The 27,031-nt window shown below is 35.7% G+C and overlaps 1 protein-coding gene across 2 annotated transcripts in view; it reads left to right on the top strand.

Annotated features, from left to right (window-relative positions):
* SLC13A1 (solute carrier family 13 member 1) overlaps window positions 1–27,031 on the top strand; it is a 91,038-nt gene that overhangs the window by 26,812 nt on the left and 37,195 nt on the right. For both annotated transcript variants that reach the window (XM_017854310.1, XM_017854311.1), the window contains exons 3-7: window positions 936–1,072; window positions 3,552–3,739; window positions 4,324–4,381; window positions 4,463–4,511; window positions 25,304–25,455. In XM_017854310.1, coding sequence (XP_017709799.1) covers window positions 936–1,072; window positions 3,552–3,739; window positions 4,324–4,381; window positions 4,463–4,511; window positions 25,304–25,455 — 584 coding nt within the window. The remainder of the gene's footprint in view (window positions 1–935; window positions 1,073–3,551; window positions 3,740–4,323; window positions 4,382–4,462; window positions 4,512–25,303; window positions 25,456–27,031) is intronic.

Raw genomic sequence — 27,031 nt, 5'->3', positions numbered from 1 at the left:
AAAAAAAAAAAAAAAAAAAAGATTATGTACCTAACGTATTTCAGAGTATTCTTTAAGAAGTACTGCTGCAAATGATTGCTTAAAGTTCTAGGTTCTTTACTAATCTCTGAATGGTGTTGACTGAAAATGGCTTAAAATGTTGAGTTTCATTTGAGGGTATTTGTTGAATATTTTTTTTTTTTTTTTTTTTTTGAGATGAAGTCTCACTCCATCACCCAGGCTAGAGTGCAATGGCACGATGTTGGCTCATTGCACCTCTCCCTCCTGGGTTCAAGCAATTCTTCTGTCTCAGTCTCCAAAGTAGCTGGGATTGCAGGCATGCACCATCATGTCTGGCTAATATTTTGTATTTTTAGTAAAGATAGGGTTTCACCATGTTGCCCAGGCTGGCCTCGAACTCCTGATGTCAAGTGATCCACCTGCTTCGGCCTCCCAAAGTGCTGGGATTACAGGTGTCAGCCACCATGCCTGGCCTTATAAAAAGTAATTTCAAAAGTAAAATAATTCAATATATAAAGGCATGACTGCAGTTACAGCATAATGGGTCATGATGAAGACAGTAGCAAATTGGAGTTTGACTGAAAACTTTCCCAAATCATAGTCATTGCCATTCCACTATAGATACATAAACAAATTAGCCCCAATAGAAAAGCACTTGCTTGATGTGACTCATAGAAGGCACTTACCTGATGTTACTCAGCTATTTAATAACCCTGAGTACTCTTTTTTCTGTGCACTTTTCCTTAACACCATTTCTGAGTAAGAATATAGAATATGTCTAAATTTGTATTCAAACACGTCTACATTTTTCTCAACAAAATAGAAAGATTATGCGGTTGAAGGTCAAAGTTAACAGCAGCATAATAATGTCTTTCTTGTGCAATGTTATTTTTCCCCACCAAAGTAAATAATCATGGGTTTAACTGTTATTTCAGGTGGCATCTGCCTATTTCAAGGATTTTCACCTACTGCTAATTGGAGTTATCTGTTTAGCAACATCCATAGAAAAATGGAATTTGCACAAGAGAATTGCTCTGAAAATGGTGATGATAGTTGGTGTAAATCCTGCATGGTAAGTACTGCACTTACCGCTTCCAGTTTACCTGATGAACAAACCATTTTTGTGCATAGCAAATAACCAAATAAGTAATTCACGCCCAGGAAATTCTTTGTATCACAGTCAGACTTACGACATTTTTTTTCCTCTGCAAATATGAAAGTGATATAAAGTGTACTCGAGTTGTAGGAGGGAAAGAAACAACTTTCACTGCAGTTCTAATTACAGGGTGGTTGGAATACGTGCACACAACTTTCTCACCTTTTATGCATCATAGAAGTCAAAGCTGAGAGAAGCTTTGAACCTCAACAGATAAGATTGATAGACTTCAGAGTAGATTTTCCTCCTATCTCGTTTATTTGGCTGATTACATATTCAGAACTAGTTCAAGAGCATCCTTTATCATCAGGGAGGATGTTACAAACCAAAGACAAAGACATTACTGACAAAATACAAATGTGTGAAGAAAAATTCCAAGATGAATATTTTTCTTTTTAAACCAACTGTTGCAAAGTGAAACAATCAATTAAGACATTTCATCTATAGAATATGAAATCACTCATTTGACTGATAAAATTAATTGACTATTTTGGTTTTATTTCACCTCTTGCTAAGAACATGAATGTAAGCTAAAGAAAATTCTCGTTGTCATAATCATTTGCATAGTGGCATTTTGCATTAAAGCCTTAGGTGTTTCTTCCCTTCTCATCTTTCTTTGAAAATCAGAATATTGTATTGACTTATATTGCATAATTCATTCTAGGGCATAGCCACATCTGTGTTTTCATTTATGGTGCAAATTGTTTTGCTAAATACAAAAAAAATCAATGACTCAGATGAGACAAATTTTCAATTTTTTTTGACTTAAAAACTGTATAACACATATGTGTTTAAGACATCATGTTGGCTGGGTGCGGTGCTCATGCCTGTAATCCCAGCACTTTGGGAGGCAGAGGTGGGCGGATCGCCTGAGGTGGGGAGTTCAAGTTCAGCCTGGTTAGCATGGTGAAACCCGGTCTCTACTAAAAATACAGAAATTAGCCAGGTGTGGCGGCAGGCACCTGTAATCCCAGCTACTGGGGAAGCTGAGGCAGGAGAATTGCTTTTACCTGGGAGGCAGAGGTTGCAGTGAGCCAAGATTGCACCATTGCACTCCAGCCTGGGCAACAGAGCAAGACTCTGTCTCAAAACAAACAAACAAACAAAAACAAAAACAAAACGACATCATCTCACTCTTATAATGAAATAGGGCTCCATGCCTTTTAGGGTGCTATAGAAATGTATCTCTTTTTCCTGACGTTCTGCTCACTGTTCCAGGGGATGATGTGTAATGCACTTCAAAGTGGGGCAGAAGTTCTGACCATTATGTCACTAAGCGGCTTTTCAATTTAAGGCATTTTCACCATCCAGAAGCTTTAGCTGATCCCAGTATTTTTTATATGAAGATTTCTTGTCTTGATAATGCCTTAAGAAGTTAAAAGTTCTTAATTTTCTTTTTTTTACAAGAACCATTTCTTGTGTAAGCAGATTCCTAATACATTTTCTTTTATTTTGTTGTATGCATTGCAAATGTTCACCTTATCTGAGTCTGAAACTTACAGTGTGGCATTGTTCTTGTACATCTGTTTTAAAAGGGTGTCAGATTATTTCACAAATTGCTCTATATAGAAAGGTGTGCTTCCGAATGATTTTCTAGGCCCGCCTACTCAAAAGAGAGAGTTTTTTCCCCAAGTGTGACTTTGAAAGTTTATAGATATGGCTTAAAATTTTGTAGTCTTAGGTATATTATTTTAAGGAGAATAACTACTCTTTTTATAAAAGAAGACAATGTATGTGCCCAGATCTTGACAATAGGAAAGGATATCAGATTCAGGAGAGCATATATTATAGAATGTACAGAAAATTCAGAAACTTCATTTTAGCAAATGACTTTAACTATTTTCTCCACCCACCTTATATTAAACCAGTATAGTGAACAAGTAAAAAGAGGCTTTATAAATATTAATCTTTCTTCGTCCTTATACCTCCCTGACACCCCTATGAACAAACAAGAGTTATGGCTAAAAGATAAAAGAAAAAATAAACGACCTTACATGCAAAAGTTGATTGCATTTTCATCTTACTAGCATTTGAAGATAAGTGGTCAGCTCTGAAGAGCATTCAGATATTGGTGTAATATTGTAAGCTGTTATGTCATATAACCAACTTGCAGTTTGTTTAGGTTTAATCATTTTTCTGTTTCTGAAGAGAAGATTTGCATGGTTCCCTGGGAGACAAATCTCTTAAGAACTCCACTTTTCCATGTGCAGCTTTGATTTCTACCTGGCTGTCACTGTACTCCAAGTTCATCATCTGGGCAGAATCTTAACCTTCCATGTTTTGAAAGATTTAATTTCCCAACTCACAAACCACATCTTAAACATCTTCCGGTTAAATAATACGGTGCTAGTTAAGCTAAGAGCACAGATCCACACTAACGGCTCTCTTGTTTCAGGCTGACGCTGGGGTTCATGAGCAGCACTGCCTTTTTGTCTATGTGGCTCAGCAACACCTCGACTGCGGCCATGGTGATGCCCATTGCGGAGGCTGTAGCACAGCAGATCATCAATGCCGAAGCAGAGGTCGAGACCACTCAGATGACTTACTTCAACGGATCTACCAACCATGGACTAGAAATTGATGGTATCGCATGTTGATATGGCCAGTCTGGGGTCTAGTCATTAGAGCAATAGACATAAACTCAAGAATTCTAAGTTGTATTTTGAATTAACTGTCCATACATGCATGATGTGAATTTAACTTCCTCCCTCTATAGTTCTCAGTATCTACAAAAATAGTTTTCTATAAATATTTTACCTAAATTGTTACATTTCTATTTGCTTGCAAAAAGAAGAATGCCTTTTCTATCCCTCAGCCAGACTGATGGAACACTCTCTCATGTCTTTATCAGTAGACCTCCAGGTTACTGTTTCCTGTCCTGAAATGGCTTTCCTGCATAATACCAGGAATCTTTAATTCTTACATTCTGTTTGGATACAGCATCAAATTTCACTGTGATTATTTCTGGCTCTGACAAACTGATGCAGTGAAAAAGTGTTGAGAGGATATTTGTATTTATAAAAACTTTAAGATGAATGTGATGTTAGTACACAGCGAATTTTTTATTTTCAATTTCTACTAATGCTTCCATCTTTGCATCCACATACAGGCAAACCCAATGATAACCCCTTATTTACATTGTTTTTCTTTTATTTAATGGTTTGCAGAAAGTGTTAATGGACATGAAACAAATGAGAGGAAAGAGAAAACAAAACCAGTTCCAGGGTAAGAAATGTTGACATTTTGATTAGGATTTTTCCAAATTATATTTTAATAAAATTATAACTGGATCAATTTATTTTTCAGATGCAATAATGATACAGGGAAAATTTCAAGCAAGGTGGAGTTGGAAAAGGTACATAAATTTGATTCTTTCTAAGTAAATATATACAAAATTATGTTAGAGCTGTAGTTAGATACATATGCATTTTAAAACCTGTCACGTGCTTCCTTCTCTATAAATTATTTTGCTTGACTAAGTAGTAGCATGGTGTAATGGTCTGATAAGCTTTCATGAACAGACAGAAATCAACATCCGGATAGGAACCATTTTAGGCTCTGAAAATCAGTATCATTATTTTCTCTTTTTATCAGAATCAGGATAATGGCAGTTAGCCAAGGTAGTTTAAAGAAATATAATTCCAGTCTCAGAATATTGCTTCATTTTCTTTTTTTTTTTTTTTAACTTTTATTTTAGTTACAGGGGTACATGTGCAGGTTTGTTGTATAGGTGAATTGTGTGTTTTGGGGGGTTGAGATATCGATTATTTCCTCACCCAGGTAATAAGCATAGTACCCGATAGGTAGGGCTTTTTTAAATCTTTTTCTTATTGAAATCTTGCTGGCCTAATACCCTGATTTTCATTAGGAGTATCGTCATCATTTCTTCCAGGTTATGAACTTGGAGCAACTCCTATTCATGTAATTACAAGTCGTTATCTTTAGTGCTTCCATTGACACTAAAAAATTCAGTGCAGAATTCATGAATTGCTTCTGTCACACACAGGTGGAGGAGTTGTAGCCATTCTAGATATTAAAAGAGGGAAGGAGATCTTTGTAAACTATCCCATAGAATTCATTTCCCCAGAATAAATCAATATAAAAATACTATATTAGATTGCACTGGGAGCAATATACCTCAAGATCTGAAAAATAAATCCTGCATAGAAATAGTCCTATAGTAACTACGGCATTAGGAATAGGAAAGTGGGACATATATTTCTTCATTCTGGCCATGGAATGCATTAACATGTAGCTCAACAGGAAAAAGAAAACCCTCTTGTTAATTACAGAAATCCCCTAAGAAAGAGCAATTTCTATGTAAAGAGAAAATGAATACAAAGATACATTTTAAGCCATTAGCTACAAAATATATTATGGGTTTTTTAAGATGGGAATTGCGTATATATTTACGAAGATACTATCTTTAGAGATAGAAGTAATTCCTTTAAAACATGAAAAATTAACAGTATGCCATAGAATAATAATTAGAAATGGGCTTTAAAAACTATTGTGAAAATTGGCACACCTAAACAGAAAGAATATACATGCACTCAGTAACTTTCTTGTGGTCATCTTTGGAAACCTAATTTTCTATCATAAGGCCTAAAGTCAAAACCCTTCAAATTGATTTGCTATCCAGATACTGTTCCAGGCATTGTAAGCTCCTTATTGTAAGCAGCTCAGAATCTAGTGGAGAAGATGGACTTATAAAAATAAATCTGGGCCGGGCGCAGTGGCTCAAGCCTGTAATCCCAGCACTTTGGGAGGTCGAGACGGGTGGATCACGAGGTCAGGAGATCGAGACCATCCTGGCTAACACGGTGAAACCCCATCTCTACTAAAAAATACAAAACAAAACTAACCGGGCGAGGTAGTGGGCGCCTGTAGTCCCAGCTACTCGGGAGGCTGAGGCAAGAGAATGGCGTAAACCCGGGAGGCGGAGCTTGCAGTGAGCTGAGATCAAGCCACTGCACTCCAGCCTGGGCGACAGAGCGAGACTCCGCCTCAAAAATAAATAAATAAATAAATAAATAAATAAATAAATAAATCTGACATAAATACCACAACCAAGGCATACACAGAAGCCAACACTTCTAGACAGGAGCAACCAGTTCCATCTGGGAGTATCGCAGATAGGAAGTATAATGTGAAGACATCTGTGTCTGGAAAGATGAGAGCGTGTGCAAGCAGAAGAGTGCGAACTTATGAATGCAGGAACTTGTCTACCTTGTCAGCACTTTAAACTGGCACATTCCCATTGCCTGACACAAAGGAGGTAGTTATCTTTATCAATTAATGAATGAGTGAAAGTAAAAGAGTAAAAAGAAGATGCTTTCTAATCAGAGAGTACAACTAATTCAAAGACCCAACTAAGTAAAGAATGGGTTTTTTTCAGGAAACCTCTACAATGCAGATGCTAGAGATGAGCCGTTGTGGGGAATAAAATTATGGTATGGCTTTGCGCAGGTTATAAATATCTCTTCATCAAATACAAAGGAGTTTAGAGTTGATTTTATGGAAAACACAAAACCTTAAAGCTGCGGGGAAACATGGTATGTTCTGGCCTTGGGACAACCTGAAAGTCAGTGGTGAGCTTTTTGATTAACTGAGCAACTGAGCTTTTTTATTAATTAGACATTGGGGATGAAGGAGAAAAATGTAGGAGATGCCTCCACTGCTCTAAACTAGGGAGTGATAGATTGTGATGCCATTGATTAGAATGCAGAACTCAGAGGTAGGAATAACCTTTCAATGGAGAAAAGTAAGATAACGGAGATGCATTTTTGGCAATAAAGATTAATATCTGAGTTTAGGAGAGGAAAGCAAGGCTTTCGAATGTTGATTCTAAGGTCTTTCTGGAATGCAATGCACAAAAATTTAGCTTTATATAAAAACAGGAATAGTTTATTGCTGCACTAAAGTATTCTTTATAAGATGTGCATGAGAGCATTATTTTATATATTGTACATTTACGATATGTTTTGATTTTTAACAATTATAGGTATATTTTCAGGAATAAATGTATATATAGTTTGTGTGGCAATTATAATAAACTGTAGCTCTTCTTTGATAGATTTACCTTATATAATTTAACACTGATTATATGGAAGAATGTATATCTACTTCATCTAGCCATAAAATGGAAAAATATTTATACTCATAATCTATTGATCTTATGCTTTCTTCTTGAAGTAGGTGGGATATTCTATTGAATTAAAATAAATCCTGTGAGGTTTGACTTTGAATTTGACCTACAAGTCAAAAAAAATACAAATATTACTCCCTTTTTGGGGAGAGTGGTATAAATTAAATTTCAGAGAAGATAAATTTCCTTCAGTTCAGCTCTGATTTTGATTATTTCTTGTCTTTTGCGGGCTTTGGGATTGATTTGTTCTTCCTTCTCTAATTTTTTCAGTTGTGATGTTAGGTTGTTAACTGGAGGTCTTTCTAACTTTTTGACGTAGGCATTTAGTGTTATGAATTTCCCTCTTAACACTGCCTAACACTCATGACATGAGTTTACCTATATAACATACTTGCACATGTATCCCCCAAACTTAAAATAAAGTGAAAAAAGGGAAGAGAAAGAAAATAAAAGGCTTGGTTTTTTTTTGTAATCTGCATAATTTTGCTATGTTCCTGCAATAAAATAAATAAAATTTATTTCTAATGAAATTACTACAATTTTATTCATTTGAAGCTCCATTTATTTAGTACAAAACTAAAGATTTTAAAATTTTAATTAAAATCTCTTTACTAATACAATTAAATTAATCTAAGCTGATCAATAAGCTTACTTCAATTTTAGAACTATAATATTTCCCCCCAAAGGCAATAACATACATTGATCCATATAAAATTTAGTGTGTAGTAAGTAGAAAGCTCTTAATAAGTAGAAAAAAAAATAATGCCCCCAAATAAATTGTGTACTTATCAATGGCAGTAATATTAGTTAAGAAATATACATTTAACATTTGCTCAATGTCAACTTTTCAAAAAGACCTACCCTAACCTCCCTATTTCATTGCAGCCACCATATCCCATATCCTTCCTCCTAATCCTCATGACTCTACCCTACTTTATCCAAAGCATATATCACCTTCCTACAGAATATGTAATTTGCTTAATTTTTATTTATTTTGTTCATTGTCTTCTTTCTCCACTAAAATGCAAGGTTCACGGGGCAGAGATTTTTGTCCGTCTAGTACATATCACAAATATCTTGAATAGTGACTGCTCTGGAGTAAATAGTAAATATTTGCTTATTAAATATATAAATTCATTAATATTTTTATCAAATGATTACAATTAGAGTAAAATAACTCATGTTGTATATAAACTACACTAAGTGTCCAGTGTCTAGTTAACCATCAGGGAAAATTCAGAGAAGTTACTATGGACAACATAACCATTAAATTAAATTTTTGGCTGCTTTAAAAAAAATAAACTACACCAAGCAAAGAAACAAACTGATAAACATTTAAAGTCAACACTATGGATCAGATTGCTTTCATTTTGGGTAGAAAGACAAAAAAGTGGTTTGTAACTAAAATTTATCAGCTCTAAAATTCTTGTTAATAGAATTGCAAAGTTCTCATACAGGTAATAATGATGATAATTTTGCTGGTGGTGATAAAGACTAGATGTTAGTGTTGAAGATGATGGATATTTAGTAGTCCAGGACCTTATTTTAAAGTATTTGTATCGAAAAGTCACATTCCTATGCTGCATATCTAAAAAAGAGATTTGTCCCATGACTTAACTTTTACGAAGTTCTCTTCTCATGATAGGTCACGGCCCAAATACTAACTGAGCTCTCTATTTGCCCAAAATAAAGTGGTGAATAGTTACCAAGCCAATAAATCCCACAGTATCCCCTAAAAGTAGCTGAAATATTTGTGAGAAAAAAAGATACTGGGAGAAGAAAGGAGTACCCTAAAATTACACTGACAGTACCTGAGGGAATATATTTGTCAGGGTCCATTGGGGTAACTGGTAAACCAACCACCACGCATAAAATTTCCATGAGAAATGAGTTCTAGGAATCCAAAAATCCATTTGTAGATACCAAAGGAGGAATAAAGTTCCTAGTTCTTTCCCTCCCCTGCAAGCATTAGTATCATTCAAAGAGACACCCCAGAGTTTTACATCAGCTCAATTTCTAAACCTCCAGGCATCTACAAATGAAAGAGACTGGAAAATCATTACACTTTTAATGAAAATCTGAGATAATTATTTTCATTAGTTTAATTTAACTTGGAATTCCTCAAAGGGAAAAGTTCAAAGAAAAGTATCCTTGAACAAATTGCATCTTGCTTTTAATTAGGTATTGTTTAGTTTGGGGTGAAAATCCTTATGGTTGAAAATCCAGTTGTACAAGACAACACTTTTTAATGTTCTCCAAAAATTCAAAGGAGTCTTGTAAGTACAGTAATAAACATGGTTCATAATATTAGAAACTACGGGCATTAGTTCTGCCAAATAAGGAGATGTTAATTCTGGACTATCTGGCTCATAGATCAGATATGAAAAAGGTATTTTAGCTTAGATCACATAACAAACAAAAATTGGCTCTCCTTCATTATTCTTCCATTTTCCTAAGCTGGGAGAAATTGCATGGCAAAGGCAGTAATTAGTCCTGCTCAACCCTCACCTGACCCAACTTAGGTGTCTCCTTTTATTCATGCAGTGGTTTATATAGAATGTTTATAGAAGAGGTAAGCAAGGAGAGGGAGGGAGATTATCACACACCCTTTAGGAATCACAGCAACAATCTGTGAACGTGACCTCACTCCAGATTTCAATCTTTATTAGAATCATAGTGCTATCTCCATTGATGGCCATTCTTAGTTGTGTTCTCACAAAACATTTTTCTATTAAAGAAACTATTGACTTTTGACAATATTGTTTCTCCCGTATATCTTTATTTTATGAAATACAAAAACTTAGTTCTTCACATTTTATGTTATTGAAATATTATCTAGCAAATAGCATTGCTCAGTCATATTGGCAATATCTGTACTTTAACTCTACAATAAGTCCCCCGTACTACATAACTTATTTGAACACTATATTTTGTTTCTTGAAATACTCAACAGTGTTCTCCTATGCATCTTCTAGTGGTATTTTCTACAAAAAGAAATATGTTTGTCTCCAAATTGATTTTTCTGTATTTTGATTATGAAATATTTCATGCATATATGTATTTATAAAACATGACTAAACATTTTAAAGAATAATAAAATGAATAAGATGATGTATACCACATCCCAGCTTAATAACTAGAACACGATGATTTCTAAAATCTACATGAGCCTTTCTCTGATTCTATCTCTTTTCCTTACACAGTCACCCCCACTCCCTTGTCGAGTTAGCTATAGTCCAAAATTTTGTGTTAATCATTCTCTTGTTTTCTTTTGTTTTATCACCTGCACTAGTTAAGGTATGGATTGGTCACCATAGTGAAGACCAAAAATAGCAACAATTTCAACAAGATAGAAATAGGCTGGTATGGTGACTCCTTCGTCACCATGCCCCTGACTCTTTCTATCTCTTCTCTGCCATTTCCAGCACTGGAATCTTGTAAGTCAAGATGGGTCCCCCATCTCCCTCCGTCCATTCTGTACCCCAGCTAGCTGCTCAAGGAAAGGAGAAAGTGGAAGGCATATGTACTTAAAAATTATTCTGTTACTCTCCTGGATTTGAGAGTATTCAGATTTTCTATTTCAATGTCAAACAGTTGCATTTTTAAAAAGAAATTTATGTGTTCCATGTTAAATTTACTGGTGTGTGGTTGTTTATAATATTTTCTTATATCTATTTAATTTCTACAGTATTTATAGTTATATGTCTTTATTTCTAACATTTTCCTTGTGCTTTTAAAACATTTTTCAAATAATCTTTGCAAACTATGTCTATTTTATTAGTCTTACAAGTCTTGTCAAAGAACCAACTTCTGACTCTTTTCACCTTCTCTATTTAATGTATATTTCACATTATTATTAATAGTTTTCTTTCTTTATTACTTTGTTCTGTCTACTTTATTTGTGTATTTATGCTCTTGCTCTTTTGCTAATTTTTAAAATTTGACCTTTACCTTATTAGAATTTTCCTCTCTTCCAAAGTAAGGATTTAAGGATATGAATTTGCTACTATTACTTTAGCTGTTTTCCATATTTTTCTGTTTTGTGTTTTCTGATTTCCATTATGCTAGCTTTTTTTTACTCAAAAGATGCTTAGAAATGTGTTTTGAAATTTAAAATAAATTAGATTAACTACTTTTAAAATTTTCTAACAATTTTCTGGGGTCAAAACTGTGGTCTATTTAACAGTTTTCCAAAACTTGTTGAAGTAGCTTTTTGAAGTAGCACATGATCAGCTATAATAAATATTTTTCACTGTGCTTAAAATAAATTGTACATTTTCAACTAATTAGGTTCAATGTTTCCCAAAACTCTGTAAGATCAAGTTGCTAGTTGTGCTTCTCAAATCTCTGTGCCCTGACCAAGTTTTTTCTCTTTTTATTCAGTAATTGATGAGACTGTTTTGTTAAACTCTCCCTCTATCATGTGGATATTCTATTTCTTCTGATACGTCTGTCAGTTTTGGTTCCTCTGTATTGTTAGATTATGTTATTGTGAACCCATTTAGAATGTTTCTGTGTGTGTTATTGATTAACATTTTATCATTTTGTGCATCTCTTCATCTATCTTAATTTTTTGGTCTTTGAGTTTATTAGTTTATTTGTCTGCTGATAATACAAGACTACCAGCTTCCCTTCCCTTCCCTTCCCTTCCCTTCCCTCCCCTCCCCTCCGCTCCCCTCCCCTTCCCTTCCGAGACTGACTCTCACTCTGCCATGCAGGCTGGAGTGCACTGGCACGATCTCAGCTCACTGCAACCTCCGCCTCCTGGGTTCAAGCAATTCTCCTGCCTCAGTCTACCGAGTAGCTGGGATTACAGGCACCCGCCACTACGCCCAGCTAATTTTTTGTATTTTTAGTAGAGATGGGGTTTCACTATGTTGGCCAGGCTGGTGTCGAACTCCTGACCTCATGATTCGCCCACCTCAACCTCCCAAAGTGCTGGAATTACTGGCATGACACTACCAGCTTTTGTAAGGCTAGTATTTACCTGGCGTTTCCTCTATGCTTTCACTTTCAGTATTTCTGTGTCCTTATGTTTTAGGTGCATCTCTTTTATCATGTTTGAAAAATTTTACCTCTACCTGACATGTTTTATCCATTTAAATTATGTGTGACATTGTATATTTAGAATAATTTCTACTGCCAGCTTTTTATTTTTTCCAAATATTCTTTCCATCTTTCCATCCTGCGTTCCTATGCAGTTATTTTCTTTTTTTATTCCATGCTACACACACACTTGTATGGGTGGTTTATTCTACACTTTGTGTCTGTTTTAGTTGTCCTAATCATTTTACTGTATTATTAGGCAGCAAGGGTTGCCATAGCAAAATACTACAGAACTGTGTCTTAAACAATACAAATCTGTTGTATTTTCTCCCAGTTTTGGAGGCAAGCCAAGTACAATACAAGATCAAGGTGTCATCTGGGTTGGTTTCTAGTGAGACCTCTCTTTCTGGCTTGTACAAGACCATCCTCTCATTGTACTCTCACATGATGTTTTCTCTGTGCACATGCAGTAGAAAGAGATATTTCTGGTCCCTTTTGCTCTTTTTATAAGGACATCAGCCCTATCAGATTAGGCACCCTTCTTTGTTTAAACTGAATTACATCTGTAAAGGCCCTTTTCCAAACAGAGTCACTTTGACTGTTAGAGCTTCAACATATGAATATTGAAGGACATCATTTAGTCATTAGTATCATGTCTACTTAATATATAAAAATTTAAAGATAATCCATTTTTTTTCTCCTGAACGGTGTAAAGACCCTAGGATATTTTAACTTAGACCATCGTTTTCTATTTACATGCTACTATTTTCCAATTTTTTAGTTCTAGTCTATTATTCCTCCATTAAATTACATAATTGTATTATGTTTTAAAATCAGTGCTCTGTAGAGTTACATGCATATTTATTAATATCTTTGTTCACCATTGTATTTTGCTTCTCAGACCCCCTTTATGGGGTCATGTTCCTTCTTCCTGAATATACTATTTGAATGTACTTCACAGAGTGATTTTGGTGTTAAATACACAGTTTTTGTTTGATAGAAAGATGTCTATAATTCTTGAATCATGTTTTTATAGTTATAGTGTGCTAGGCAGGTTATTATTTTTTATTTTGCACATTGAAATACACTTATATATTTCTACTGCATTTTGGCCTTCTTTTTTTTCTATTTGAAAGTCAGCTAGCTACCGGTCAAATTATTATTCCTTTGTAGGCAATCTTTTCTCTTTGGTTGCTTTAGTGATGTGTGTGTATGTGTGTGTGTGTGTGTGTGTGTGATAGAATTTTACTTTGCTATACTTGAGTGCATATTTCTCCTGAATCTGTGCATTGATCTTTTCCAACAATTCTTGCAAATTATCAGGTGTTATTTTTCAATATTCAATTGCCTCATCCTAGTTCTCTGTATTCTCTCCCTCTGAGTCTCCAATTAAACATGCTGCACTTTCTCACTGTCCTTCCTTCCTTCCTTCCTCCCTCCCTCCCTCCCTCCCTCCCTCTTTCTTCTTTCTTTCTTTCTTTCTTTCTTTCTTTCTTTCTTTCTTTCTTTCTTTCTTTCTTTCTTTCTTTCTTTCTTTCTTTCTTCCTTTCCTTTCCTTCCTTCCTTCCTTCCTTCCTCCTTTCCTTCCTCCTTTCTTTCCTTCCTCCTTCCTTTCCTTCCTCCTTCCTTTCCTTCCTCCTTCTCTCTCTCTCTCTCTCTCTCTCTCTCTCTCTCTCTCTCTCTCTCTCTTTCTTTCTTTCTTTCTTTCTTTCTTTCTTGGAATCTTCCTCTGTCACCCAGGCTGGAGTGCACTGGCGCGGTGTCGGCTCACTGCAAGCTCCGCCTCCTGGGTTCACTCCATTCTGCCGCCTCAGCCTCCCGAGTAGCTGGGACTACAGGCGCCCGCCACTACGCCCGGCTACTTTTTTTATATTTTTAGTAGAGACGGGGTTTCACCTGTGTAGCCAGGATGGTCTCAATCTCCTGACCTCGTGATCCACCCACCTCGGCCTCCCAAAGTGCTGGGATTACAGGCGTGAGCCACCGCGCCCGGCTCTCACTGTGTTTTCTAAGCTTCTTAGCTAACATCTGTTTTTCTTTTATGTGTTTTGCTGAACTTTATTATGAATGGTAACTTCTGACTTATCTTCCAGCTAATTAATTTTCTCTTTAGCTATGTCTATTTTGACCTATTTACTGAGCATTTAAATTGTTATTTAATTATGTAAATTCTATTTGTCTTGTTTTAAGATTTGCCTATAACTATTATAATCTTTTTCATATTTTCAATTCCTTTTCTAATTTTACTAATCATATGTAAATGTAATTATATTTTGTGTCTGTTCTAACAGCTCTGAAGTCCTTGTGGGCCTCTTTCTTTGACTTAGTTTTTATTTATTTATTTATTGCTGGTTCTCACTTTGTTTAATTATTTTCTTGCATGTTCAGTACTTTTAAACAGTGAAATTTTTCTTAGTTACTATGGAAATTCTTTAAGTCCTATGTTGCAGCTGCTTCTAAGAGTTTTCAATTATATTGCTATTTCTCTTTAACACACACGTAACATAAATTAATGCTTTAGGAAAAATGCTCATGGTTAGGAATTTTTAGGGCATATTGTTTTCCCTTAAGTAAGCATGATATTTTCTTTCTACTTCTGCAAAGGATACCAACTTTATATGTGTTTTCTTATATGATTCCCCACATGCATTTGACCTGGGGCAATTACTTTTATACCAAGCTTTCCTTGCAACATGATAAACTGAAATCTTATTTTAAATCCAGCTTTAAAATTATTGTTGCACTTTAAAAGACTGTTTTAAATATTTTAAATAGCATCTCATTTAGCAGGGAATTTGATTTGTCACGCTGCTGGATAGACAAATATGCTATGTTATTATATTTTGTTTCAGTCATTTTACAACTAGAAAGAGCAAGGTTTTCTCAGTGGCACACACACACAAACACACACACACACACATGCTTTTTCCTAAGAAAGTACAAGGGAAGCTTCTAAATAGTTAACATTTAGGACAATAAAATTTTGTAAGTAAATACTGGATTTAATCATGACTTTTAACATTTCTAAAAATAGAGTTTATTTATAAAGAGGACTTATGTCCTTAATGCTACATTTTAAACATTTCTTTATTCATCACAGACACAATAAATGTTTATTGCTTTATAAGCATACCCAAATTCACAATATGTAATAGTTCTTTATTAACTATGGTGGATATAAATTCTATTTCAAAGAGTCTTATCGATAACTTCAATTTTACTAACTCCTCTGAATTCTTCAGATTATTAATGATTATATTTTCACCAGATCTTCATGAAGAGTTCATACCAGCTGTAAGGGGAAGATCCTCTCCTACATGTTCTTGCTATTCACTTATCTAGTACTTTCATTCAGTATTTCTTTACAGAAATAATCTTACAGACATTTTAAACCATTAGAATACTATAGGAAGGCTGGTTTAATTAAATAACATAATCTGTTATTCACTTAACTGAGGACCTTTGAACTCAATATGCAGACAAAAAGGACAGGTTCCCACTGTCTCAATTCCTCTGCGCACTATGGAACTTCCAGTCTTCTGTTCCCTTTTTAGTTACATCATCTACCAACATAGGGACCACAAAAGCACCAAAGTCAAAAGTGGGCATTAATTATTAGTAAATATTTATTTCTTTATTTTTTAAATGTAAACAGATAAATATTGTGTCTTCCATTAAGATGGCAGGTTAAATAGGGCCATTTGTTACCACTGTTCTAAGTCTTCATTAACACAAGAACAAATAGACTTTCAAATATAATCAAAATTATATAAACATCAAGAGAAGACATGACAGCAAAATCATTTTGGAAGCTGGAAAGTAAAAGGTTGAGTGGAAAATAACCCTGTTATCCATAGTAATCCCATGGAAGCTGAATCCTAAATCAGTAATGAGAAAAGCCAATAAACAATTCAATTTCCATAGCAGCAGGCTTCAACATTTTTAAAATGTTGAAAAGCAGGACGAAGAAAAAAATTGCTTGTGAAGCAGTTAAATCTTCCACTTTCATCCCCAAATCCACATGGATGCAACAGCTTCTAATCCACCAAACAGAAATACAATCTTCAGACATGGTAAAACAGGATAAGGAGAACCGGATCCCGTTCTGGGCTGGGGGAGAGTATCACAAGGAAAACAGGGGTAGTGAGTGATAGCTTATAAGCTAAACATGGAGGACCTGGCCTTCTACCACACTGGTCCAGGAGCCAGGTCTATGCCTTTCAAGTGTCAGCAGGCAGAAGGCCAGATGATGCTTCCTTGGAGAACACAATCAGAGTAAGAGAGATGAAAACATTGACCTTAGAATTTTCTCAAAAAAAAGCCCAGTCAGATGACATTACAGTGAAGCTTACAGGCAACAACAAATCCCAAAACACGAGTGCAGAGCTTCTACACAGATATTCACTGCTGAAATGTGAGCAGACAACCAAAAATTCCTGGATATCTGATGAAGCCTCAATTCTGAAAGAGAGATTGCCAAATAAACAAAGAAAAAAGAGCAATCTGCAGGAAACAGAGACTATGCAAGAAGAAGAAGCTACAAAAAAGAAAATATCATTAATATAATCAGAGAGGTAAACAAATAAATTACTCATATTTATGAAATACAAATAGTATTCTATAAAAGACAATCAAGAAGGCAAAAATATAAAACATGTAAATATAAAGTATAAATATAAAATATAGAGATATAAAAGTATAAATGGAAAATTCAGTAGACACAATAGGAAGAAACAGAATAAACAGGAAATAAGAGGAGTTTCCAAAAAAGAATAGGAAAAAAGAGAACAGTATATAAAAAATTCAAGAAAGTTTCTACAATGGAAGAGTACAAGTTTTATGATTAAAGGACTCACTAAATGTCATCAAAATGAATGAAGCAGACCCACATAGGGCAAATCTGTTTTAAAATCTTTGAGATTTCAGAATACTATAAGATGATCCTAAAAGCTCTCAAAAGGAAGAAACACTAATTCCTTACAAAGGATCAAAAATATGAATGGCTGAATACTTCACCCCAGCAACACTACTCAGAGACAGCAGAAAAACTGCCTTCAAAATTCAAGTAACATTTATTTCCAATTTAGAGTCAATATCCAGTCAGACTTTTGATGAAATAAGAGGGTAGACTTAAGTGTAGCTCTTTGCAGTTCTAGAGAAAAAATGACTAGGTTTAGGACAGGAAGGGAGGCCCTGAAAGAGATGTCACCCAGACAATAAAATTGGTAGAATATTGATGTGAATTAGGTATCCTATCACTTGATTGTTCCAAGAGAATGTTTAAGCAACCAGGGAATATTTGGGACTGATTCAGTAGCATGTACTTAAAAAAAATAAGCAAGTGAAGGAGGGAAAAGATATATTCTAACTTAGAGAAGGGGCAGGGAAAGTCACGTATATCATATTTCTACCTGTTAATACAGCTTTAGGCAACATATTGAAAATTGAATTCTGTACTATAAGCAATGTTATGACAGAGCCATAGTTGGAAGATGATACAAAGTATACATATTCAGTGAAGGAAGCTGTGAAAGAAATCTGCAATTGCTGCCACCAGGTGGCAATAGTGAGTTACCTCTGGACCTGCAGGATTTCTGTTGTGACAGGTCCATTGTGATGATGTCATTGGATTCTGCATTTTGTCATGTCCTCGTAGAAAATTTTTCAGTTACTTGGAAGAAGATGTGGAGGGCATACTCCACATGTATGGTAGACAGAAGGGATTGAACGAAAACACAATAGGTTACCATTGTGGTAAAAGCAGCATGAAATAGAAATCAAATGTAGTTTTAAAAATTCACATAAGTATTCTGGAAGGCAAGTTGGTACAGGGGAAATTCACTGAGAGGGAACTCACAGACATGGATTCTGCTTTCAAGTCTGCGGTAATTAGCTGGGTCACACTTGAGACTCATTTTGCTCTTCTGAAATATTAGGTCTTTATACCAGATAATCTCTAACTACCTGTCTGCCCTAATAGTCTATCATTCCTTAACATGTTAAAAAAAAAAAAAAAAAACTTATTTCTGGCTATAAAAGTTACAAAAAGTATCAAGAAGATGGAGGATACCCCTAATCGCATGATCAAGAAATAACTGTTGTTGGTATTCTGATATATTTCATTTCAGTCACACATACACACACATATATATATATATGTTTCATTTCAGGCACATGTATGTATGTAGAAATATTTTTGCTTTAAAATTTTACATAACTTTGTACTTTTCATATCACATAAATCTCCTTATATATTACAACACAAGTACTTTTCCATTCACAATATACCTGTGACAATGTCCTGTGGCCACAGGCTGAAAGTACGATCTGGGCAGAAGACTAAAGATTAATCTGCTGTGATACCTGTGATATCTGCCCCCTTTGTATAATTTCTGTACCACTAGTTGGCTCGATTAGTGACTCATTTCAGGCTTTCCTAAGAGCCCTATTTACCCTTTACTTTCGTATCGTCTCTTCTACGAGTTCAGCCCAGTGAACACAAGCACTCGGTAAAAATAACAATAAATTTGAATGCATGGAGCTCATGTTTACTGGGTAGATAAAAAGTAGGGTGCATTCACCATTCCACTTCAAAACTCTTTCTCTTAACCTTTGATTTGTATTATGATATATTAGTATTAGCGTAGAATTTTTACCCTGAATTTTAATGCCTTTATAAATTGTCGATGATATTTGCATAAACATTAGCTCATGTGCAGTAACAATAATGTATATTTTAAAGGTCCTTATTAATAAAAAATGTATAGTTAATTCATAAGGCATAAAGCATGGCAAACATTAATCTGTTTCTGTTTTGATTTTTTTGTTTTATATCTTCCAATGTCTTTTAATAATTCTATATATATGCATATATTTATAGTTAAGCTTTTATATGAAATCCAATTTTTTATTTATATTTTCGAAAGTTTTAAGGTGACAAAGAGAAATCATATAAACATTGCATATTTTAAGTTTCCATTCTTATTATCAATTTAATAATATTCAAATTATGCATCACTTTCTGGTTTGTGTTTGAAGTCTTTCCTATAGTAAAATATTTAATGTTAAGCCCCAAATTTCAATTGTCACTTTGTATGATTCATAAGAATTTTTAAACTTATTTCCCTATCTTATTTACATACCACTTATTTTGTGTCAAATGTCAATGGAATTTTTTATCATATGGAAAATACAAATGATTTCCATGTATAAATTATAAGGGAAAGGGAGACGTTTCTAAATTAGTTTATTTTGGGTGAAGCATAGAGTCCTTTATGGGTTGACCTTAAAGTTAATTAGAAACTGAAAGGTAAATTACAATCCAATGCACCTGACCCTGCCATGCTAAATGCCATTTTCATATCTATGATGAATTTTAGTGAGTAGTAATTTTTTCCTTATCATGACTTTTCAAAAAGATATTTTAATAATGTCTCAAATAGCATGCTCATCTGTATGGAAGATGGCATTTCTTCTGTTCATCCTGGAGAAGAGAGAACACTTGTACACTGTTAGCAGCAATGTAAATTGGTGCAACCATTATGGAAAACAATATAGAGATTCCTCAAAAAATTAGAAAAACAAAAGAAGTACCATATTATCCAGCAATCTCACTTCTGGATATATGTACCCCCAAAATGAAATCAGTATGTTAAAGATATATCTGCTTCCCCATATTCGTTGCAGCATTATTCACAATAGCCAAGTTAGGGGAACAACTTAAGTGTCCCTCGATAGATGATGAATGGATAAAGAAAATGTGGTCTGAGTTACTGTAATAATCCCTTTATGGTTGTCCTTGCATCAGTGCTTGCCTATTTCAGACCTTTCCTATACACAGCAGCCTAAAAAAAAGTACAAATGTATTTAAGAAATATGCAAACACAAGAAGACAAAAGATAATAAGTGATTGCATATTCCTTAACTACATTTATATTTTTGTTTAAAGGCTGAAGTCTGTAGAATGAGTCTGTAATAAGCAAGAATTGATGCAAGAAGATCCATAAACACATTATTTTATTAACCTAGGCCGGAGATAATGTTGACTGAGACCACGGTGAAAACAGTGGAGATGGAGAATATTGAACAGAGTCCAGGCATATTTCAGTAGATACAATTGACAGAATTTGATGGGATGAGGAAGATAATGGCTTCAAGGAAGGCAAGCAATATATTATACCAAAGTGGCTGAGAGTATGAGCTCTAAAGCAAGACTACATGGTTTCAAAACCCAAGTCTGTCATTTTCAGGCTCTGGGACCTCGAACAATTCACTTAACTTCTCTATGTCTTTTATTTACAAAATGACGTTATAATAGTACCCACCCCATTATATTGTAAGACTTAAATGAATTAAAACATTTAATTGATTTTAACTTGGACCAGTGCTTATTACATGCTAAGGATGCTATAAGTATTTGTTATGATAGTGATGGTGATGACATTAGTTTATATAAGTGATCCTGACGAACTAGGTTTGACAAAAGAAGTAAAAGGCTTGGTCCTGAACATTTTCAGATTGGAGTTCTATTGCAGACATTCTCTCTCTCTATATATATATATACACACACAGACATATATATATATTCAAATATATATATATATATATACACAGAGAGAGAGTTTTGTTTTGTTTTGAGACAGGTCTTGCTCTATTGCTCAGTCTGGAGTGTGGAGTGCAGTGGTGCAATCTCAGCTCACTGCAACCTCCGCCTCCCAGGTTCAAGAAATTCTCCTTCCTCAGTCTCCCAAGTAGCTGGGATTATAGGTGCCCGCAACCACACATGGCTAATTTTTGTATTTTTAGTAGAGACAGGGTTTCACCATGTTGACCAGGCTGGTCTAGAACTCCCTGACTTCAAGTGATCCACCTGCCTCGGTCTCCCAAAGTGCTGAGATTCTAGGCATGAGCCACTGTGCCTGGCCCTCAAATTATGTTGAACAGGCAATTGGATACATGGGTCTAGATGGAGGACCCTGGCTGAAGACAGAAGTTTGGTGATCTGGCATAAAAATAGTCATTAAATCAATAAAAAATAAGATATTTTTAAAGGAGAATTATTAGAGTGAGGAGAGACAAGGGCCTGTGACAGTTTAAAGAAATTCCAGTTTTAAGGAAGGAGTAGAAGGCAAAAAAAAAAAAAAAAAAAAAAAAAACGGCAAGGAGCAGGGAACAGGCAAGATAGGAAAACCCAAAGAGTGAGATATCATCAGAACTCAAAGCAGAGTTTTTTCGAAAGAAGAGATCAATTCTTTAGATGCTTGCAAGGACTACAAGTTGGATTGAAAGGTCCTTGAAGTAGCCCTGAGGGGCGGGCTGCGTGCTCAAGCTGTAATCCAGCCTTGGGAGCCGGACGGGCGGATCAGCGGGTCAGAGCTCGAGAGTCATCCTGGCAACATCGGGAACCCCGTCTCTACTAAAATACAAAAAAAAACTAGCTGGGGCGAGGTGGCGGGCACCTTAGTCCCAGCTACTCCGGGGCTGAGGCATGAGAATGGTGAACCCGGGAGGCGGGCTGGCAGTGATCTGAGATCCGGCCACTGCACTCAGCCTGGCGAGAGAGCAAGACTCCGTCTTCAAAAAAAAAAAAAAAGAAAGAAAGTAGCCCTGAGGAAATTACTGATAATCACAGGAAGTGCATTGTGGGTGGAATGAGGAGACAAGCTAGATGGAAGTGTTTAAGAAAATGGAGTCAGTGAATGTAAACAACTCTTTCAATAGGTTTGGCTGTGAAAATGGAGATGAGGGAGGACAATAGTTTGAGTGGAGGGTTAAGAAGTCTTTCTTGTTTTCTTCTGTAAAATGGCTCAAAAATAATTAAATGTTGATGAAAATTCCAATAGTCTGTAGTGGAAGGTTTCTGAGAAAACCTGAGAGACTGTAGTTCAGAAACAAGAAGTTGGAGGAGAAACATTGACTCTATTAATTATGTAGAGAACAAGAAGATGGGGCAAATGCAAGTAGGTTTCTACATTTCACCATGATACTATTGTATGCTGGTTTCTATTTGCTCTGGGAAGTAGGAGGCAAAGCTACTTGCAAAGACTGAGAAGGAGCATTAAGAGGGACATATAAAGATAATAAAGAAGGTTTTATATTTCCTTGTGGAAACAGGTAGAGTAATTTGGTTATGCAAACATGCTAGGGTAGAGGAGCAACATCATTACAGCATTGGATGTTTGTGATCATGAATGATCCCATCTGCTTTACTGTGCATGTAATTTTTAGCAACAGTAGCTGGCTACTCAGAAGCAGACATGACATGGAGAGAGAGAATGGTTGGGTTTATAAATCAGTTGGAATTTTCATAAAGAACTACCATTCAAGAAAAGACAAGAAAGAGAGTTCGGAGTTTTGTTAAGACAATTTATTGAAATGATGTACCATGGAATCTCAACTGAATAAGGATGGAAGTAAAGAAAGGAGAGGACCATAACTGGCCATAACTATATACTTCATTGACCTAGATTTGCCAGTGCAGTTGAAGGACTGTAGAGATAGAATTAATTCAGCAGCAAAGTTGGAAGAAGAAACTGTAATAACTATGCCAATTTATTGATAACTAGGATGGTTAAATGATACTCTTTCTACCCCTGAGTAAATATAATATCAACCACACACCTTAAGTATTTTTGCATTTCATTTCCACAGGACTTGCAAGTGAGGTGACCAAAAAACAGTTTTAGACTCTTAAACTTAGTGTTAAAATGAGAAGGCTGAGAAAGTTGGAGTATTTTCCTAATGCCCTGCCCCCTGCCACTTGTACCATCACAGTTGAAAGAAGGGAAGAGTTGAAAGAAGGGAAGAGTCTCCTACTTACCAAGGTGTGATAGATGTTAAGAAACTACTACTTGGAGAACTTATTATCTTCCACGCTAGACTTAGAAAAGGTCAATAGATTAGTGTTTGGCACATTCTTGAAAAATTAGAAGGTAAAATGTCATGACTGAATTTCCTTACCTAATCAAGTTTCAGTTGCACTGTCACTGACAACAAGACAGAGGTGACTGTGTCCCTTGGACTATATGAAGGAAACATGTGGGAGGACTGTCATTTGGGATCATTTGAAAGATGACTTCCTCCAGGAGGGGTTTTTGACAGCATAAGTTGATCTCAATATAAAAAGACCAGGTAGACTATCACATGCAGACACCATGAGTGTGTCATACGCCACCAGGCAGAAGATGTGTGTAACCTACATAGAAAGAACAACAATCTGATGTTCTTATTTGGATAATAGGAGTCTCATAAAATCCCATAAAATTGCCCACCAAAGGGAGTAATTTCAAACATTCACCACGCCTGGAAAGTACTAAAGCCATTTTTAAATTAATAAACAGTCAAATAAGACCTCTCCTAATCCTTACCACTCCTCTCCTGATCCTGTTCTTCTCTTGACATTCCAAATGTTGAAGATTTAGAAACTGAGTGTAGCAAGTGGTGAGAAGAATTGGAACTAGGAGAGAAAGAGAAAGTCAAACTCACAAACCTCCTTCCAGTTATGGGCTTTCAAGCAGGCCTGATCTAGGGGACAAGAGAATGCTTAAGTTTAAAATGTGAAATTTTTCTTACTAAATAGGGCACTGTTTATTTTAACTACTGAAATGAAGCTATTCTTCTGACTAAACATAACTGAAAAACTATTCATTAAATGAAATGACCTTGAAAAGTTATTGTTTCTTCTTTGAATTTCACCACAGGAAGAGGAAGAATCAAACCAACAAAGTGTGTTTACAGGGTCATGGGTGAGAGAAAGAATGAAGTTGCTTTTGGCTTGCACCCTAGAAAGTCATCTCGTAACTAAAACACTTACATTTGGTCTAGTGATTCCCCAAGTGAAACCATTTCAGGATGTGCCATTGTTCAAGGTGTAACTACGGGGGTGGGGTGACTGAGGTGGAGAACTGAAAATTGCTGGAAGTAAGATCAAAAATGTGTGGGGCCAGGATATTTAAAGGGCTATTCATGAGCATAGTATAGTCATTATTCAGTCGCTGACAAGATTTGGAGTAAGGAAGATAATTATGTGCTGAGTGCAAATGTTATCTTAAATGACAGCAGTGGGTGACCAGGAGATCAAAATACAATGGTCAAAGGAATGGGGAGAGAAAGAGATATCCAAGTTACATGATTCTTTAAAAAAAAGGATTTATTTTTTCTGTGAGTGGAGGATTAATGTTCTGGAAAAGATAGTGGGGAGCAAAGAGGACACTGACTTATCTCTCAATGCTGAGGTATATGGTATTGAAAACATTCAATTTCAGGAGTGATATCCCCTGGGAATCATCCATTAAGGTGCATCGGTGGGGAAACCTTTCCAAAAGAAGTTTAGGGACTTATTAAGTATGTACCACCAGTATCAACAGAAAAGCTTTGGGAGTAGTGGTGAGAAGGGAAGACATGGGGGAAGAGTTGAGTAAGGGACAAGAAAGAAGGATGAAGTAATGAATGAAATTGGATTTTTAAAATATTTCAGTGGTTTCGGCTTAAATACTGTTATTGCTACATCTCCATTGATGGAAAGATAAATGCTGTATTAGTCAGCTCACATCACCGTAACAAAACACCACAAACTAAGTGGCTTAAACCATAAAAATTTATATCTCACAGTTCTGAAGACTGGATCAGGGTCTGGCAGGGTCAGTGTCTGGTGAGGACTCTCTCCTGGCATTACAGACAGTCACCTTCTTGTGACTTTCTCCATAGCAGAAACAGAGAGAGAGAGAGGAATCAAGCTCTCTGATGTGTCCTCTTATAAGGACATAATCTCATCAGACCAGGGCCACATCCTCAAAGGAAGGGTCAGTATCTTCCAAATGCCTCATTGCCAAATACTATCGCATCAGGAGTTAGGGTTTCAACATATGAATTGGTGGGGGTGGTGGGACACAAACATTCAGTCCATAACAAATATAGAGCAGTTCTCATGGTACTTTTTTGTTGTTGTTGAACAGAACTCAGGCATGGGAACCAAATATCGAACAAAGAAGGGCCACATGATATGTAAACTTATGTGTTTGTGCATTGCCTACTCTTCTACTGTTGGTGGACTGACAACAATCACTGGTACCTCCACCAACTTGATCTTTGCTGAGTATTTCAATACGTAAGTAACCTTATTGGATTGGTGATTTAACATATGGGCAGCACACAAATTGTAAAAATTATTCTTACCTGGGATTCAGAGAATCCAAGTACAGAGATGTTATGTTAACTCTCCTTTGTTTCCCTTCAGGACATCTATAGGTCTACAGACCTTCCTTTGTACTGAGAGTTAAGTATTTAGGAATATTGAGTTAACTTGTGCCAACAGATTTCCCAGGTCAGCTCAGAGGAGATAACTCTTGGCTGACCACTCTAAACAAACAGGAAAAACATTTTTCATTGAAAGTAATACCACATATGATAGTTAACTAAAATGGAAAGGAATTATTTTCTTTGGACAATTTATGTAGGGTTTGGGGACCAACATGTGAACTTAAATAATGAATGGTGAACAGAGGTATTAATTATGGGGGGCTTGACTTTGGAATTCAGAAAAGATTTGAAAGATTGAACAATTACAATAAATGTCAGTAATAAAGTATTCTACAAACAGATATGTGACTCTTAACATGTTTGGAACTGTGATGACAATCCACTGCAGAAAATGGGAATCTGTGGATTCAACAGGTAGAATACTTGGGTTAAAAAATCCTCAATTTGCAGGTACTTACACTGTGAATTATTTTACTTACTTATTTGTTTTGTTGAGACAGAGTCTCACTCTGTCGCCCAGACTGGAGGACATTTGGTACAATCTCAGCTCACTGCAACTTTCGCCAAGTGATTATCATGCCTCAGCCTCCTGAGTAGCTGGGATTACAGGCATGCACCATAATACCCAGCTAATTTTTGTATTTTTAGTAGACATGGGGTTTTGTCATGTTGGCCAGGCTGGTCTCAAACTCCTGATCTCAAGTGATCCACCTGCCTTGCCTCCCAAAGTGCTGGGATTACAGGCATGAGCCACTGCACCTGGCCACATTGTGAATTTAACAACAACAAAAAGGTCCATGATTCTCCCAAGACTTATTTTTTTCATATGTAAAATCATCATAGTTCATAGGGTTATTGTGAGAATTGCATAAAGTAAACTATGTAAAAATATTTTGCGCTGTGTAAGTATCATTGAAACAATAGCATGAAAGTCCATGGTGTCATATAAGCACTCGGACTGGTTCTACTAAAAGAACAGATAATACCCAGAATTTCAAGAAGATAGACAGGATTGAGAAAGCCTAGGAACAGGATTTGGGTTCACAGAAAAATTAGAGTTCAGAGGCAGGAGAACCACACTCTGCGAAGTAGATTCATAGACTCTATGAATTTTCTGAAATTATTTGCAAAGTGTTGTGCATGCATAGATTCGCTAAGAAATCCAAGACTCAAAAAATGTCAATCTCCATTCTAGAAAGAATGGGTATTTGTGTTCAAAGAACACTGGTATAGGAGTTTAGGATCAATATTAAACAGACCTCCAAGAGTATCGTTTCTATGAATACACATCCATCATGTACACTCCAACTACTGATTTAGAAAACTTTAAAAGGCTTTTGGTTTATAAATGAGAGGCTTCTGAAATTCACAGTACCAGTGAAGACTTATCCAACGTATCCCCTAATTCAAGATAGGAAATACAC

This window comes from Rhinopithecus bieti, unplaced genomic scaffold (assembly GCF_001698545.2).
Source record: "Rhinopithecus bieti isolate Rb0 unplaced genomic scaffold, ASM169854v2 scaffold_36410, whole genome shotgun sequence".
Taxonomy (NCBI): domain Eukaryota; kingdom Metazoa; phylum Chordata; class Mammalia; order Primates; family Cercopithecidae; genus Rhinopithecus; species Rhinopithecus bieti.
Note: the sequence above shows the minus strand (reverse complement) of the source record. Positions and strands in the feature narration are given on the sequence as shown.